Raw genomic sequence first — 14,756 nt, 5'->3', positions numbered from 1 at the left:
GAAGTGTTTAAGAGATGTCTGGATCTGGCGCTGGAGGATATGGTTTAGGGTCTAGGGGTTATAGCAGAGTGACAGGTTAATGGTTGGACTTGATGATCTTGAGAGGTCTCCTCCAACCTTGATGATTCTATGATTCTAAGAGTGACCCAATGGTTGAAGGAGAGGATTCTGCACTTCTGCTCTGCTCTGGTGAGACCCCACTTGCAGTGCTGCCTCCAGCTCTGGGGCCCCAACACAGGAAGGACATGGACCTGTTAGAATGAAACCAGAGGAGAGCCATGAAGATGCTCCATGGGCTGGACCATCTCTGCTATGGGGACATGCTGGGAGAGCTGGGGGTGTTCAGCCTGGAGAGGAGAAGGCCCCATGGAGATATTAGAGCCTGTTACAATACCTGCAGGGCCTACAGGACAGCTGGAGAGGGACTTTTGACAAGGGCCTGGCGTGACAGGACAAGGGAGAATGGCTTCAACATGACAGAGGGCAGGGTTAGATTGGATATAGGGAACAAATTCTTGATGGTGAGGGACTGGTGCAGGATGCCCAGAGAAGTGGTAGATGCCCCATTCCTCAAGTGTTCAAGGCCAGGTTGGAGGGATTTGGAACTAGATGATCTTTAAGGTCCCTTCCAAACCAAACCATTCTGAGAGCCTTTGATTTTGCCAACCTACGCATGTGTTCAGTCTTTAGCCGAAAGTAATCTTCATGACGACGTGCTTCATTACGTAATTGCAAAGTGTGAAATTACCATTTTCTTTCAGCTTTTAATTGCATCAATGTGTCACTGAATTCTTGTTCTTTCAGACAGTGAGAACAGAAAATCCTCATCTACCTTATTACACATTCTTGTGTGTACACTTTTCTTATATACATCCTCTAGTTTATAGAATTTAAGCCCTGTTCCTGCTTACTCAAACCCTGCAGCAAAAAAACCAGTTATGTCTAATATCTGCCCCCTTCCACCATCTTTAACTTGGGGTGGATTTATCAGGTTGGAGGCTGCAACCCTCATTAACTTCACCCAACACAATGCACATGTAATATAAAATGGCATGGGAAAAGGCAACGGTGCTGTGTGATCCTGCTAACATCTAGCTGGGTTGATTTCAAACTTGCTTGAACTAAGACAAACCTCTTTTATTTGCTGGTACTGATGAAGACTAAGCAAGTAGCAACTGCTGATACTCAGGCTGAAACAGATCTATGGCAGGAAGTGCAAACAAACTCTTGTTTGAATTTCTTCAGCTGATCTTGGTGAGGCACTGTTAGTCTCTGGTGACAAAATACTTCCTGAAGATGGTCCTGGTCCCTGCCATTTAACACCACTTAAACAACCAAGGCACATGGAGCATAGAAGTGGCATTGCAAGGCAACTTGAAATGGCTTCTATCCCATATCTATCCCAAATGCGCACACATAAGACTAAATCACACGTGGATGAATAAAAAGAGTGGAATCCTTACCTGCCCTCCTTTAGGCTGGTATTTGATATTATCCGTTGATCCAATTTTGGACCTGACATTCTTGAGGTCAGGTAGAGGCTGATTAATAACTCGTAGCTGCTTTGGAGTGGCTGGAGATTTAGGAGGAGTGCGAATTATGGCAACTTTTTTCTCAGTAGGTACCAGTATTGCCGACTTGGGGGTCCCAGGAGTGTGGGGGGTTCTGGAGTAGCTGGGTGTCCCTGGAGTGCCTGGGGTACGGGAGGCATAGCTTGGTGGTGTCCCTGGAGTGATGGCAGTGGAGCCAGGAGTGGTGGGGGTAGAAGTTCCACTTTTTCCTGTTCTGCTACGAATTGGCTCTGATCCTACATGCAAGAAAAAACCCCAGCATTAGAGACAGAGAAATACAGCTCCTCTTCCCTTTGTACTCCCAAGGCTGCATCCCTGCATGCCAAGTGAGTCACAGCTTTAAGATGGCTGTACTACTGCTGGAACAGCAGACTGAATGTCTGTCTCTATGTCTCACTCTGCCAAACAACTTGCCAGGTGTTACCTTGTCATGAGTAGATGAGCTGTTGCCCATATAGTGACTGAGCAATCCGTTCTGTAACACAGGCGTGCCTCCCACAACACCTGTGCTTCCTGCAAAGCTTGCTAAACAAGGCACAACATCACACTTTTTTCCATTTTGGGGAATAGATGAGAAGAACCCTTGGAATCTAACCTTTGGGACCTGATCTGACAATCTGACTAGCCAGTTAGAACATTGTCATCAATTTCAATGGATTTGGGCATTAAACTAGAGAGTAGGGAAAATCCTTATGGTACTCCTGAACCTAAAAGGTTTGAGTTCCTGGCTGCTGCTGGTCACATACCACTGCTGGTCACCTGCAACTGAACCCTGGCTGGGCATTCAGCTGGTGCACAAGCTATAGCTCTGTTGTGTGGGTGGGCAGATGACCTCACATTCAATTGCTGGTTTTCGTTAGTGCAAAGAAAGACATTACAGGAAACAACCTTGACTAAACGTTGCATGCAGATGTAACTAGAATGCAAGTTAAAAATGCCCAAAATGGTAACATTTTGTAGCAGCTCCGTTCAGTGCCCACAGCATTGCTAGTCCTTTTCATTGAGCACAAGGATCAGTTTAGTTGTGCTCTCTGCAGCCAGCTCTGCTCCTAATTCTCAAACACATATAAACAGAAGCTGATATATCTCCATGTGCTGCTTAAAGTAAAGCTTTGCTGAAAATACTCAGGGAGAGAAGGAGCAAAGCAAGCCCCCCACCAAAGCCTGGGAACTCCAGTGCTGAATGGGTGCATGTATGTTTTCACCTTTAAAATGTTCAGGAATTGTAAATCCAATGGGTCTCTCTAAAGCATCCAGTGGGACTAAAATTCTTATTTAGAGTACTGGCTAATCATTCTGGTCACGCAATGGTGGTGGCCCAAACTCAATGCGCTGCTGCCCCTGGGGTCCAGGAGACACTCTTTTCTCAACGAGATTCATTAGACTGAACATACTCCTCTTGCTCCCTGTTTTCCTGAACAGTTTCTTTCTTTCTAAACCAACTCTAAACCATCTCCCTACACCAACTGAGACAGAAAGGGATTTATTTTTTCCCCACCTCCTTGCAGCTTTGGTATATTTATTTTTCATTCCTCAGCCCTTCACCACATTGGCAAATGCTCAATGGCCTCTCACTCCTAGCCAGCAGAATGGGCTGCTGTGCCAGCTGGGGGTCACTCTGCTTTACAAAGAGTCCCTGTTTTACCCTTGGAGCATCACCCACGAATTTCAAAGGACTTTTTTTTCCAGAATTTTATCATCTCCTGCCCTTAAGCTGTCTTAAAATGGGCTGAAATTAATTTCCAAAGAGAGAAAACAGAGGAATTCCTATTAGAAAGCCACATGTGGGTTCTGAGGCCTGGGTTGAATGTAGGTCTAGCTAAAAGTTCTGGGGGTATTTGGTAAAATTCTCTTTGTCCTGCAATTTCTTCTGGCTTGTGACTTGCTATCTTTGGCCCTCAGTAAAGGACCTAGCTGGTTCACTCTCCTAACTTCCCCCAGTGAGTCACTCTGCTAGCTAACATCTAAATTCTCATCAGAGACTTTACCCTAGGATTAGAGCACAGGATGATAATTACTGGGAAACAGCAAATTAATGACTGCAAATATCAGGTTCACTTTTCCAAGATCCATCAGAATGTTTCATGTTACCTCCTTCAGTTTTGACTCATTATTTCTCACTGCTGTTTGTAAATGCTGTGTGTTAAATATCTCACCCAGCTCTGAGCTCCCCGCAAAGGCATTTTCTAATACAAGTAAATAGTCTGGGCAACAGTCTTGCCTCTGGGCACTGCAGGTTCACCCTGTCCCTGGTTTCAAGCCCTTGCTGCTCAGCACTTGGTGTCTGAACAAAACCAATCTGTGGGGCTCTGATTTCCAACAGCACAGCCCAGACCTACCACTCTACGAAAGGTAGGGACACATGAGACTATGGCAATGTGACAAATCTGACAAGGATGGAAGACAGCCACAGCAGCAGGGTGGTTACTATGTGAAAAGACATACGGGTGGTCCGTCGTACTGAAGAGGAGAGTGAAGTTGTGAGGGAGAGAGAGTTCTCCTCTCTGTCTCGGTCTCCTGATACACCTCTTCGAGGGGGAAGGATAGAGGAAGGTCTTGGTAGAGAGGAACGCTTCTCGGGGCTCTTGCTTACTCCATCCTAATGGCAGCAAAATAAAAGACGAAGGTTTAGTTTTCAAAACTCACTCCTTGGGCTGTGATTTATATACAGAGGGAGAAACCTGATCCTCTGGGCACAGTTTACTCCTCACACAGAACCTGTGGGGATTCGGTCACCTTGCACACTGTGCTTAGCTCCCTGATGCTTCTTTACTGCATCAAAACACCCAACCGTCATCTTCTGAGCTACCCAGAACACATGTGGATACTCTTGGATCTAAATATGGATAGACTCCACATTTGGCTCTTAATAAGGTGTTTTTTAGTGCAAGTTGAAAGCAAAATAATTTTTTTAAGCTCAAGTGTGAAATTCCTATGTAATTTTCCTGCAAAGTAACTGCACTACTTGTGCCCAGCATATACCCCACACTAGATTTGTAGGTGTAGTGCAATGTTTGCATTTTCAAACACTAACTTGTAATTTTTTATGGAGAAAAATTTTAGCTACAGCTCTTTTGAGTTATCCTAGTGTCTCACTTTCACCTATACTCATCTGTTTACTTTTCGAAATCAGTGTACACCTCCTCTTTACCATAGTTAGAGCAATGGACATGTATGTTAGAATATTTTTAAACGTATGGGGTGTGCAGCCAAAGACAGCCCCACAGCAGCAGATATTCCTCCCAAAGATAAGTGCTGATGATCCCAAACAGTAAAAGACACACCAAGCATGGCATTGCACAGAAAATAGAAATCAACAGTGAGAACAATTTTAAACTGGGGATAGCACATCTACATTAACTCAGCATAATGTAGATGTGAAACAAGTGAAATGTAAACACAGGGAAGCTGGATGGACTGCCAAACAACTTTTAAAAGTTACACTGCAACTTCTTCAACAAGGTCCCACGCATGGACTAAATTTGGTTCCTAGAGCATTTGGATTCTGCCCTTAGTGCTGGTGATTACAACTCTACCCTCCTACACTGGGGACTGAAATTGATTTCAAAGAATATTAACTGGTTGAAAACCACGTTTCAAGATTTGGAAGAAAAATTTGTCCTGCTGTTCTTTACCACTTACCCACCTGCAGATGGGTGTAACTTCTGAGCAGTCAATGAAGCAGTATCCATATCATCAATAGAAAGAAGATATGTCTCTCTAGTTATAACTGATTTCACTTATGTTTCCTCTGGAGAATCTCCTTCATTTTATCCATTTTGTAGCACAGATCTTACAGCGTGATAATCAGTTTTCCCACAACTGGATGTAAGTAATCTCACATAAGATCCACAGAGAATTACTCAAATTCAGTGGGCAGCAAATGTGATCCATGGAGTTCACCTACACATCTCAGAGCTAACTCTCTCTACCAACTCTGCTACCTTACCTTAGCATCTGATTTTGAGTCTCTTGGGCCTGCTGAGGAGGGCCGAACATAATAACTGTCTGTATCGAGAAAAGTGGCCCTTTTAGTGGTTAATGAGCAAGCTGAGCTGGGTCTTGGAGGAAGCAATGACTTTGTTCTAGACTTTGAGGCAGGAATCTTTGACAAAGAAGCAGTCTAGTCATGAGAAAACAAACAAAAGAAAACACAACATGAAGCCAGACAAAAGGAAAATACATGCAACATGGACCAAAAATAAAAAGCCAAGCTATGAATTCATACTTTTCCTGTGCCTGGTAATGGTGTTGATGCAGTTCTGACATACATGGAAGTTTCAGCTTTGTGTTGTTTGACTGAAACCATCTGGGTCTAGGCAGAGTTACTTATTCTAGGAAGTGGCTTTTTCTGCAGATGCTATTTTGATCTTGTGTTAATAGGATGAAACTGGGGCTAGGTGCAGCATTTAACTGATACAACTCCTGGTTGGCTGCATTAGAAACAAGTGCAAAGCTACAGGAGCACCAGGAGAGCGTAGTCCTTTAAAGTTGTGCATTTGAAATATATCCCTCCAGGCTACAGTCAACAATAAAACAGTGGGAATCTTAGAAGTAAAGTTACACCAGTATTCCCACCACAGCAGGAGGACAAGACAGTATTGCTTCTTGTGGCACTGTGTACAGACAAAAATCCCTAATGCACCCCACTGTGTTCTGTGCATTTGGTGTCACTCCACGGAAATCCATAAGTCTAGATTGACAATGTGGAGTCCTGGGATGAGGAAACCCATATATGGTTGAAAGGCTGACATGATATGCCATTGTGAACAGATACTTGTTTGATTCTGAATAATGAGAATATCCCATTGAAAAAAACCAATTAAAACACTGACAGGATAGTGAGAAAATCTTTGTGGACAATTATGAGCACCTAACTGCTTTACAAAAGGGAACGCCCTTGAAACAGAATAGGGCAACTTGCTTAAGCAACACATTTTTTCTCCCACAGGTATAACTGATGCTACAAAGAATAATTGCAAAGAACCTTGGCAGTGTAGCGCTGATTCTCTCTGTAGCTATACTAGCATGAAGTTACACAGATGAACAATCCCAAGGGGCCTGTCATCTGGGATTTGTGCACAACTTTAGCCATAGAAAACTTGGCATTTGATGTAAGCCAATGTCTCAGATTCCCTCAATGATCAGAAAAGGTGTATGAGTTAGTTGCTCATTAAGTTGTCTTTATTAGAAAATGAGAAAAGAATGGGCTGTTGAGCCCTGACAGGCCTGTGGCTTAGGCTCCACACCCAGCCTACAGTCCTGTGACACAGCTGAGAAATTAGTTCAAAGGATGGAAGTGCTTTATTAGCAAAAATATATTCCTAGAATGAGTTTTGTAACATATTTAGGCCTCTTTCTTTTAATACTTAGTCCACTGTCTGAGAATTAACAGGATAAAAACAGAGTATAATGACTTTACACACAAAGTGCAGAATGTGTGTTCCTGTCATATCAAAGGCTTCACCAGACTTGGGTCCCACCTACTTGTGAAACTTTGGCCCATAAATACAAATCCATGAAGGTGTTTCCTGATGCTGAAACACTGTGAAAGCTGGGTATCTTTGTTGGGAGACCCCAGGAAGAAGATGTTCTGCAAACAACTTTTACCTGGCTTTCTGAACTGGAGTTGTAACTAACCACAAGTGTTCATTCATTGGGTTTTGCCTTTTTCAACTTGTGGGTCATGCGAAATGTTTTCCCTGCAATGAGACTGGAAAACTCTTACAGATTAGGATTCTAGACACAGTGTAGAGACCTCATCCTTTTGACTCATACTGCACAGTGCCCTCCATGCACACATGGATCTAATGGGGATGCTAAAGCTGGATGACACTGAGCTTTGTCAGTGGAACAGCAGAGGAAAAGGCATGGCCTTGAGCTAGTGCTCTGAGATTAGCACAGTCTAGATCTCTTCTGTATCATTTAGGGAGCAAGGCATTTTTTTAGCATCAGTTATAGTGGCAAAATCTGTCCCAGTCACATTTCAGTGACATGCTCAAAGCAGGCAGAACAAGCAAAGAAACCAAATGTCTCAATCCCTGCCTCTGCTTTGCCCAGAAAACTCTTATTCCCTGTTAGCAACACATTACCTTTGACCTCTGCTGTAATTTATGTTGCTGGAAGTGCCAGCTGTCCACAGGACAAAGTTCTATATAACCCTAACTGAGACTCAGGGATTGCTGAAGTTGGGATGCAGAGTCCCCACTTTATTTCAGAGGTGCTCCTAACACATGATGGATGTTCTCATCATCTTGCTATGAACCGCAGGTACACAGCTCCTTCCAGCAGATGGAACTGCTTAGCCTTTCCTGAACTTGTTCTGCAAGGCAATGTGCAAACTGCAGTTTGAACATGGATAACAACACTGACTGGGTTGGATGATCTAACATTACCAGTGGAGAGGAAAAGGCTGCACTTGAAGGACATAAAAGCTGAAAATCACAAAGATAGACAGCAACAGAAAGGGAGAGATCTTCATAAAAGCAGAGGTGAAGACAAGGCACAGAAGAGAAAATGCCCGGGATTTGTATTAGTGTGGCAAACAGAGAGGCAAGGCAATAGGGATAGGAATTCAGCAGGGACAGACTTCTGATCTTTGCTGTAACATAAGGGGCAGGAATAAGAAAGGTGTACAGAAAGATAATTTCACAGAATGATTTTGCAGTGCTTGGGCTTAGGGCACTCCATGAACACTGAAAATGGGCAAGTATTGACTTCTGTTGTGTAAGTGTTGTTCTTCCCCCAAGAAAAGATAGTAATAAAACATACTGTTGACTCAGTTCAGAAACCTGCCCAGATATTTCTTACTGTCCTTGTAAAGAAGCTTTAACAGTTTCCCAGTTATGAGCTGAAATGGGTCAGACCTGAAAAAACACAGCTGAATTCAGGTCTAAATTTCATGGCTATTCCAAAGACTCCGATCGGTTTTGCTGCTCTCAGCATTAACAATTTCTTACGATTCATAAATAATGTGAAGTACTTTATGTGACAGATATTTTTGTTCCCCAAAGAACTGACACTCATCTGGTTTAACAGACGAAACAAATCAGCCATGGCATGTATTAGGAAATTTAGAGGAATTCTGAGGAACTTCTTAATTGTTAATGATGGCTAACAATGTCTAAGTATTGTCATGCTGCAGATGTGAATTAGCATGTGTCAGTGCCATGGAAAAAGAGTTGCATAGGGGAGAGTGAATGGAGGTTGGTTTTCTGGGGATTTTGGAGTCATGGGACAGAAAGATCATAGGGTCAGCATGGAGCAAGGCAGTATTTGCTGAGGAGAGCCAGACACAGGGAGCAGAACAGCTTGTAGAGCAGCTGAAGGCAAGGCATGTAACTGTCAGGTTAAAACACAGGCAGCAATCAGCAGCCCAGGAAATGGCCATTCTGAAAGCGCTGAATCACACAGATTGGCTATTGGCCAATACCTTCTACACAGGCACAGCCTCTGCAGAACACTTGGCTATGCAATGGTTCATCAGGAGACATCCAGCGTGTCCTGAGGGAGGGTATCTGTCTACACAGCATTCAAGCAAGGTGGCAATGCAAGCTGGGTGCAGCAGAGAGGGCCAAGCTACATGGCTTATCCCACAGGATGACCTGGCTCAAAATGCTGATCAGCCTCCGACTCCTGTAGCTTGCAGTCTGTGTGCCCCCTACGGATCTGCAAATTGTCACCATCTACTGCCTGGGACTGTACTTCAGAGGTTATTCAGGAAAGGTGGTTTTAATTACCCTTTTAAATGAATAATGAATATGGCAAACAAATTTTAAATGGAACACATAATTACTTTCTGAAGTAACACAAAAAGATATGAAATAAGGACAAAAGGAGATTATAAAGATGAACAATAAGATGATTTTACTCACTGAGAGCTTTTCCTTTGCTTGTTTAAATACACCAGGAGCCTGGTTTGTTTCACCACCTGCTGCTGAGAAACCCAAAGAAAGACTTGATAGTTAGAAACAGTAATGGTATTTCCATTTAGTACACTTGTTAGAACAATTACACTACTGTGCAAAGCACGTACTTGGTGAATTACTCTCATGAACTGTTTGCAGAAATGTACTTGCCTTAAAAATTTCCTGTATTCGTCTTACTTGAGGTAAAATGGTATTCTACATGTTTCAAACAAATCAAAAAAAAATTATTCATGTTCCTAGAAGTCTAGAAACTAAAAGAAAAAAGCTGAAGAAATAGCTGACAACTATAAGTCTTTGGTTCTGAAGGTCAATCCTCAGACAACTTAGAATCCTGATTTTCAGGACTGTCCTCTAAAAATCAGGCTCCTTTAAGTCACCACTTTTCAAAATATTAGCCAACATTCCTAATGGAAAGAGAGAGATTCACTGTTAAATTATCATCATAGCTGTGTCAACAAGGTCAGTGTGTCATGGTCAACTAAGCCCTCAAACTTTAGAAATTCAGTTTATATCTGTGACATGAATTATGTTCATTCAGTATTTGATTTATCTGATACAACATAGTTTGAGGTAGGATCTTTCTGACTTAGATTTCATCCTTAAGAAAAGTTTTTGAATGGGACATCTTCTTTAGAAAGCAGGTTATCAGTCTGACCCCAGTCCTGCTGCTCAGGGAGTGATGTGCCACACAAAACTAGGTATGAAATCTTCTGGTGCCTGTGGCAGGATGCCCTTGGAAAATGCAGAAGCAGTACAGGAGTCACAAATTACAACCTTCTGCTATAAACTCAACTGTTTTCCAACTCTAAAACCAACCCTAATGACAGGTCAGGTTAGATTTTCCTTTCCCAGTGCAGCTCCCAGGCATGGTGAGATCATCCCTGGTTTTCTGTCACACTTCCCACTCTAGTTCTTCTCTCTTAATATATATATATTTTAAATTCAAGGAGTAGGAGAGAAAACTTGTGAGGAGGAAAAGAATATATAACCGCATACTTCAGTTGTTCTGAATCTGTAACAGGGATAAGTACAGCACAGCTCTCCTGTGTCACACTTTACCACATCTGTTACTGTTGCTTTGGGTCTGTTTCTTTGCTCCTGTCCTTGGCACTGAACCCTAACCACTCACCACTGTGAAGTGGAAAGAAGAGCTGTGCTGCTTGTGCTGGTGGACTTGAAAGCACCACAACTTCTCCTTCTGAACACAAGATATCTACAGGTTCTGCTGCTGCCTTAAATACACAACAAATGTTTTACCTCAGGGGGCGACCCCAGAACTGCAGACAAAGAAGAGAAGCATATCACAGCCAGGTAATTGTCCTGGCCTTGCCACCAAAATCACTCCTCAGTTGGCACAACTGCAGTGGCATCTCACAGCCACTAACAAAGCATGAGTCAGGCTGGGGTTTCACTCATGGAGCCACACCAGTCAAGGTAAAGACTTCACAACTCTTTCCTCGGGATTGGTCGTTGTTTCTTTTCCAAATGGCAAGGCTTAGTCTCTCCAAAAGCAGCCCCTCCCTCGTGGATATGGTGCTCTAAGCTAGTGCTATTTGCCAGTGCTTACCAGTGACGTTGAAATTTTTTTCTGGTATTGAGGGGCAATAGGTAAAAGATGTCATTTCTTGGGTCACTACACAGAAAATAAAAGCAAATATTCACTTTTTTTTTTGATAGATTTGTATCTTATGGCCAGACATGTTTCATTTTAAAGTAACAGTAAATGCAGTATGGAGGTTTTAACTAACTGCACACACTCAAAGCTCTATAGACTACACTGCCAAGGGACTTTCTGGGAGCTTCATTGCCCAGGCATCACTAAAGCTGACAAAGACCATTCTGAATTGGACAGTCAAAACTGGCTTCAATAAACGGTCCTATATTTTATGTAAAGGGAAGATGAGAAAGAGACATTGTCCCTCTAGATTCCAGATCCTGGAAAGAGCAGGAGGACTGGTTGAAGTTCAGGGATAGGCAGGTTAACATATGGCCACCTGCACTTCTTAGGATACCCCACAGCATTGCACTCTTTCTCATGGCCTACCCTCGAGTCCTATTAGGAAGTGCAAAACTGTGAGGTGGAAAAAAAAAAAGGGATACTGTAAATTTTCCAAAACAATGACTATGCTGAAACATTCTAAGAGATATTTTCATTCACTTATGGCGTGGTTCAAGCTCCTCTGCTTTAGAGCTCAAACCTCAAGGTCAAGCCACATTACTGAAAGTTTTATGATCAATTTGGGTGCATCATTTCGGTTGCTCTCCACCTCAGGATTTAAATGTTTTAAATGGGAGATAGTTGTACAGTATTTTTTGCATTGACTAATATATCTATGTCACTATGTATTGGAGTGAAAGAGAAAAAGCTCTGAGAGTTGCCAGGCAGCACATGTTTAAGGAAGGGAGCAGATTTCCTTATGCACTTCCATTGGTATGACTCAGGCCTCTCTGGGATGCTGCAGGCCCGAATAGTTCAGAGGAGGTAGTGGCAGAGTACCTGGGGACAGGACAGCACTGACCACATGGCTGTAGAAGTGTAGATGAAGTTGAGAATGCTACAAAGCTAACACTTCCCCCCCTTCCCCATTTCCACAGCTTACTGAACTCCCTGGGGCTTATGAAAGAATATGTGAATTGTGGGTTATAACTTCTGAGCCATCAAGCTGCGCTTCAGCAAACAGCAAGAGATAGAGCAAGAAGAGTTGTTTTAATCCTTCTTTAAAATTTCTTACTCTTGGGCAGTTCTGGTCCAGAGTGCAAGCTAGGACAGCGCAGAGACTGCAAACTGAGGAGCAGCCATCAGTGCAACACAGAGGGGCCTGGACCAACCTTTCCTTTCCTGTCTCCATTTCTCCTTGGAGGGGAAGTAAAAGGATCAGATTCTACTGCAGGAGCAAGGTGATGGGACTGTGTATGCAGTTCTGGTGTCCTAATGGAACACAACCATGAGACAATACACACTTCATACACCTGAGGCACTATACTAAAGATACCCTCATGTAACTATAGTTTTACTGTAATTTTACTAGTCAGACCTCCCTGCTGAGACTGGTCTATATTTAGAATGGAGTGACTCACTGGTGCAAAACTGGATGGGAATGACTTCCTAGGAACACTTTTGGTATCGCTTTGTTTAATCACAGGATGGGTAATAAATCCTCCTCTTGATTTCTAAGCCATGAGGAGATGCCTATGCAGTTCTGCACCTGTGTATGGTTCTTCATGTAATAGCCCTAGTTTCACTCATGAACCACCACACTGTGCATGTGGCTATGTTACATAAGAGAAAACCTGGCCTCTTTTAGCAGTGGGTTTTTTTTGAGATCGTCAGAAAAGTCAAGATGTTCATCCTTTCACCCCGAACTCAGAGCAACAATCAATAATATGATGAAAAGCTGAAAGGATTCTTTTGGTTGTCTAAGTAATGATACACCTATCAAAGTTGTAACAGGAATCATTTGCTTCTTCCTTTCATCTTCCTCTACCAAATATTAAGACTTTTGCATGGAATGCACTTCGTAGTGTGAGCCCAGATTTCTTCTCTCTCAGCTCCATGCTGCATGTGGCTGGATTCCCCCTGTGGATTTTGACTGTACAGCATAAACATCAGTGACAGATTGGGAAGTGTCAATGCAGATAACATCAATCAACAAAATATAAGTCTGAAACACTTCTTATTATGCATGAGAGTAAAAAAGCAAAATAATGGAAATGCATACCATGGTTTAAGCTGTCAACATTTTCCCACCAGAAAAAAAAGTCATAAAAAAAAAAAGAACAAAATGATGAGTAAAGATTCCTAGAACAGCACAGTCTAAGCATGATGCCAAGTTACAACCACAGCACTTGGAGGTCCAAGCAATGACAAGCATACATGATCACAGCCTCCATCAAATAAACAAATACCAGGAAAGAAAGAAGAAAAGAAAAATGATACGAAGCACTAAAAAAGCAATACTATTTGTGAAGACTGATATTCTTGGAGGAAAAAAAATAAATAGAGAAGCTGCTATAGCCATGAGATTTACAAAAGAAAATGTCTATGTTTGCCAGCCACATTGCATAACTGAACAGAACGCAGTCACCTGTCTGCTTCCTTTTAACACAGGAGAGATGAGTTGGTCTAGTATATTTGATAGCAGGTTTTAAAATGATTTTCCTGGAGGGAGAGTGGGCCTGAACTTCAGTTTTTTTAGCAAGTTCAGCTTTCTTATACACTGCTATGGATAAAAAGAACACAAAAACATAGAATCAGGAGAAAAACCAGCAAACAGTTTCATATGATAATACATCAAGTGGCAGGCCCACTGCTCCACAACTCCAACCCAACGCGTCGCATCTACTGGGGGCAATGAACCCTAAGTTGGAGGAGGGGGAGCACTGCTGCATTAACTCAGATGTGTTACCCAGGGATCAGTGGGGATGTCTACAGCAAAACAGGACTAGTGGAGCAGTGAGCCTTGCACATGGCTTCTCATATAGTTGTACAATGTCTCATTAAAAACCACTACCATTAATACATTACGGTGCACATAATCTACAACAGAGCAACCGGATAGTACGGTAAAATAGCAATAAAATAAAAAAAAATATTGTAATAGGGAGTGTTAAATGAACCTTTTTTCCTTCTCACTTCATCTCTGGAGAGTGTGCTAGGTTCCTTTTTAGCTATTTTCCTTTCAGGAGTAGAAATCCTGCCTCTCCCAGTTTTAAAAGGTTTCTCTTTTTTATGCTTATCGAGAGATGGTCTTCGCAATTCTCTCTCTGCCTTCTCCTCTTTAGGAACAGTCTCTAACTGTTCAGTCATGATGCTCCTATCATCATCTGTAGGATCAGAGCAAATTATAACAACAAACAAAAGATTAGTAAGAAATGTTAACAATACTGCGGTGGAGCAGGGAAAAATAGTTGAAGACAGAGCAGACGGATTAATAAAAAAGGCAGACTATTTTACCACTTTTCTGAAACATGCTGAGATTACTATTATAACTGTAATAATTTTGCTTTTCAATCATTACGATTTGGAAGCAAAAATATTCAACAGACAAAACAGAAAGGATAATGCACACCTTGAGTGTCTGCCCAGAGACTGTCTGTGTCCATGATGGAGTCATCAATTGTTGTTTCGTCTTTGTAATCATCACACGTCTCTGTCTTGTAGTCTGTGAGCAGGATTTCTTCTCTCTGGGGTGAAGCAGGAGCCTCTGGGGAGCCCTCCTTGGGCTCAATTTCCACTTCTTCGACCTCCAGCTCCTCT

At 42.5% G+C, this 14,756-nt stretch overlaps 1 protein-coding gene across 1 annotated transcript in view; it reads right to left on the bottom strand.

Moving 5' to 3' along the window:
* Positions 1 to 1,427: 1,427 nt before the first annotated feature.
* Positions 1,428 to 14,756, bottom strand: part of LOC103803510 (microtubule-associated protein 2-like) — a 52,699-nt gene continuing 39,370 nt past the window's right edge. Inside the window, 6 exon segments of the mRNA XM_009076069.1 lie at positions 1,428 to 1,807; positions 4,017 to 4,170; positions 9,446 to 9,507; positions 13,585 to 13,719; positions 14,117 to 14,323; positions 14,569 to 14,756. The exon segment at positions 14,569 to 14,756 is cut by the window's right edge and continues 28 nt beyond it. Coding sequence (XP_009074317.1) covers positions 1,428 to 1,807; positions 4,017 to 4,170; positions 9,446 to 9,507; positions 13,585 to 13,719; positions 14,117 to 14,323; positions 14,569 to 14,756 — 1,126 coding nt within the window.

The sequence above is a fragment of the Acanthisitta chloris genome, unplaced genomic scaffold (assembly GCF_000695815.1).
Source record: "Acanthisitta chloris isolate BGI_N310 unplaced genomic scaffold, ASM69581v1 scaffold826, whole genome shotgun sequence".
Lineage (NCBI taxonomy): Eukaryota > Metazoa > Chordata > Aves > Passeriformes > Acanthisittidae > Acanthisitta > Acanthisitta chloris.
This window is presented reverse-complemented; position numbering and strand designations above follow the sequence as displayed.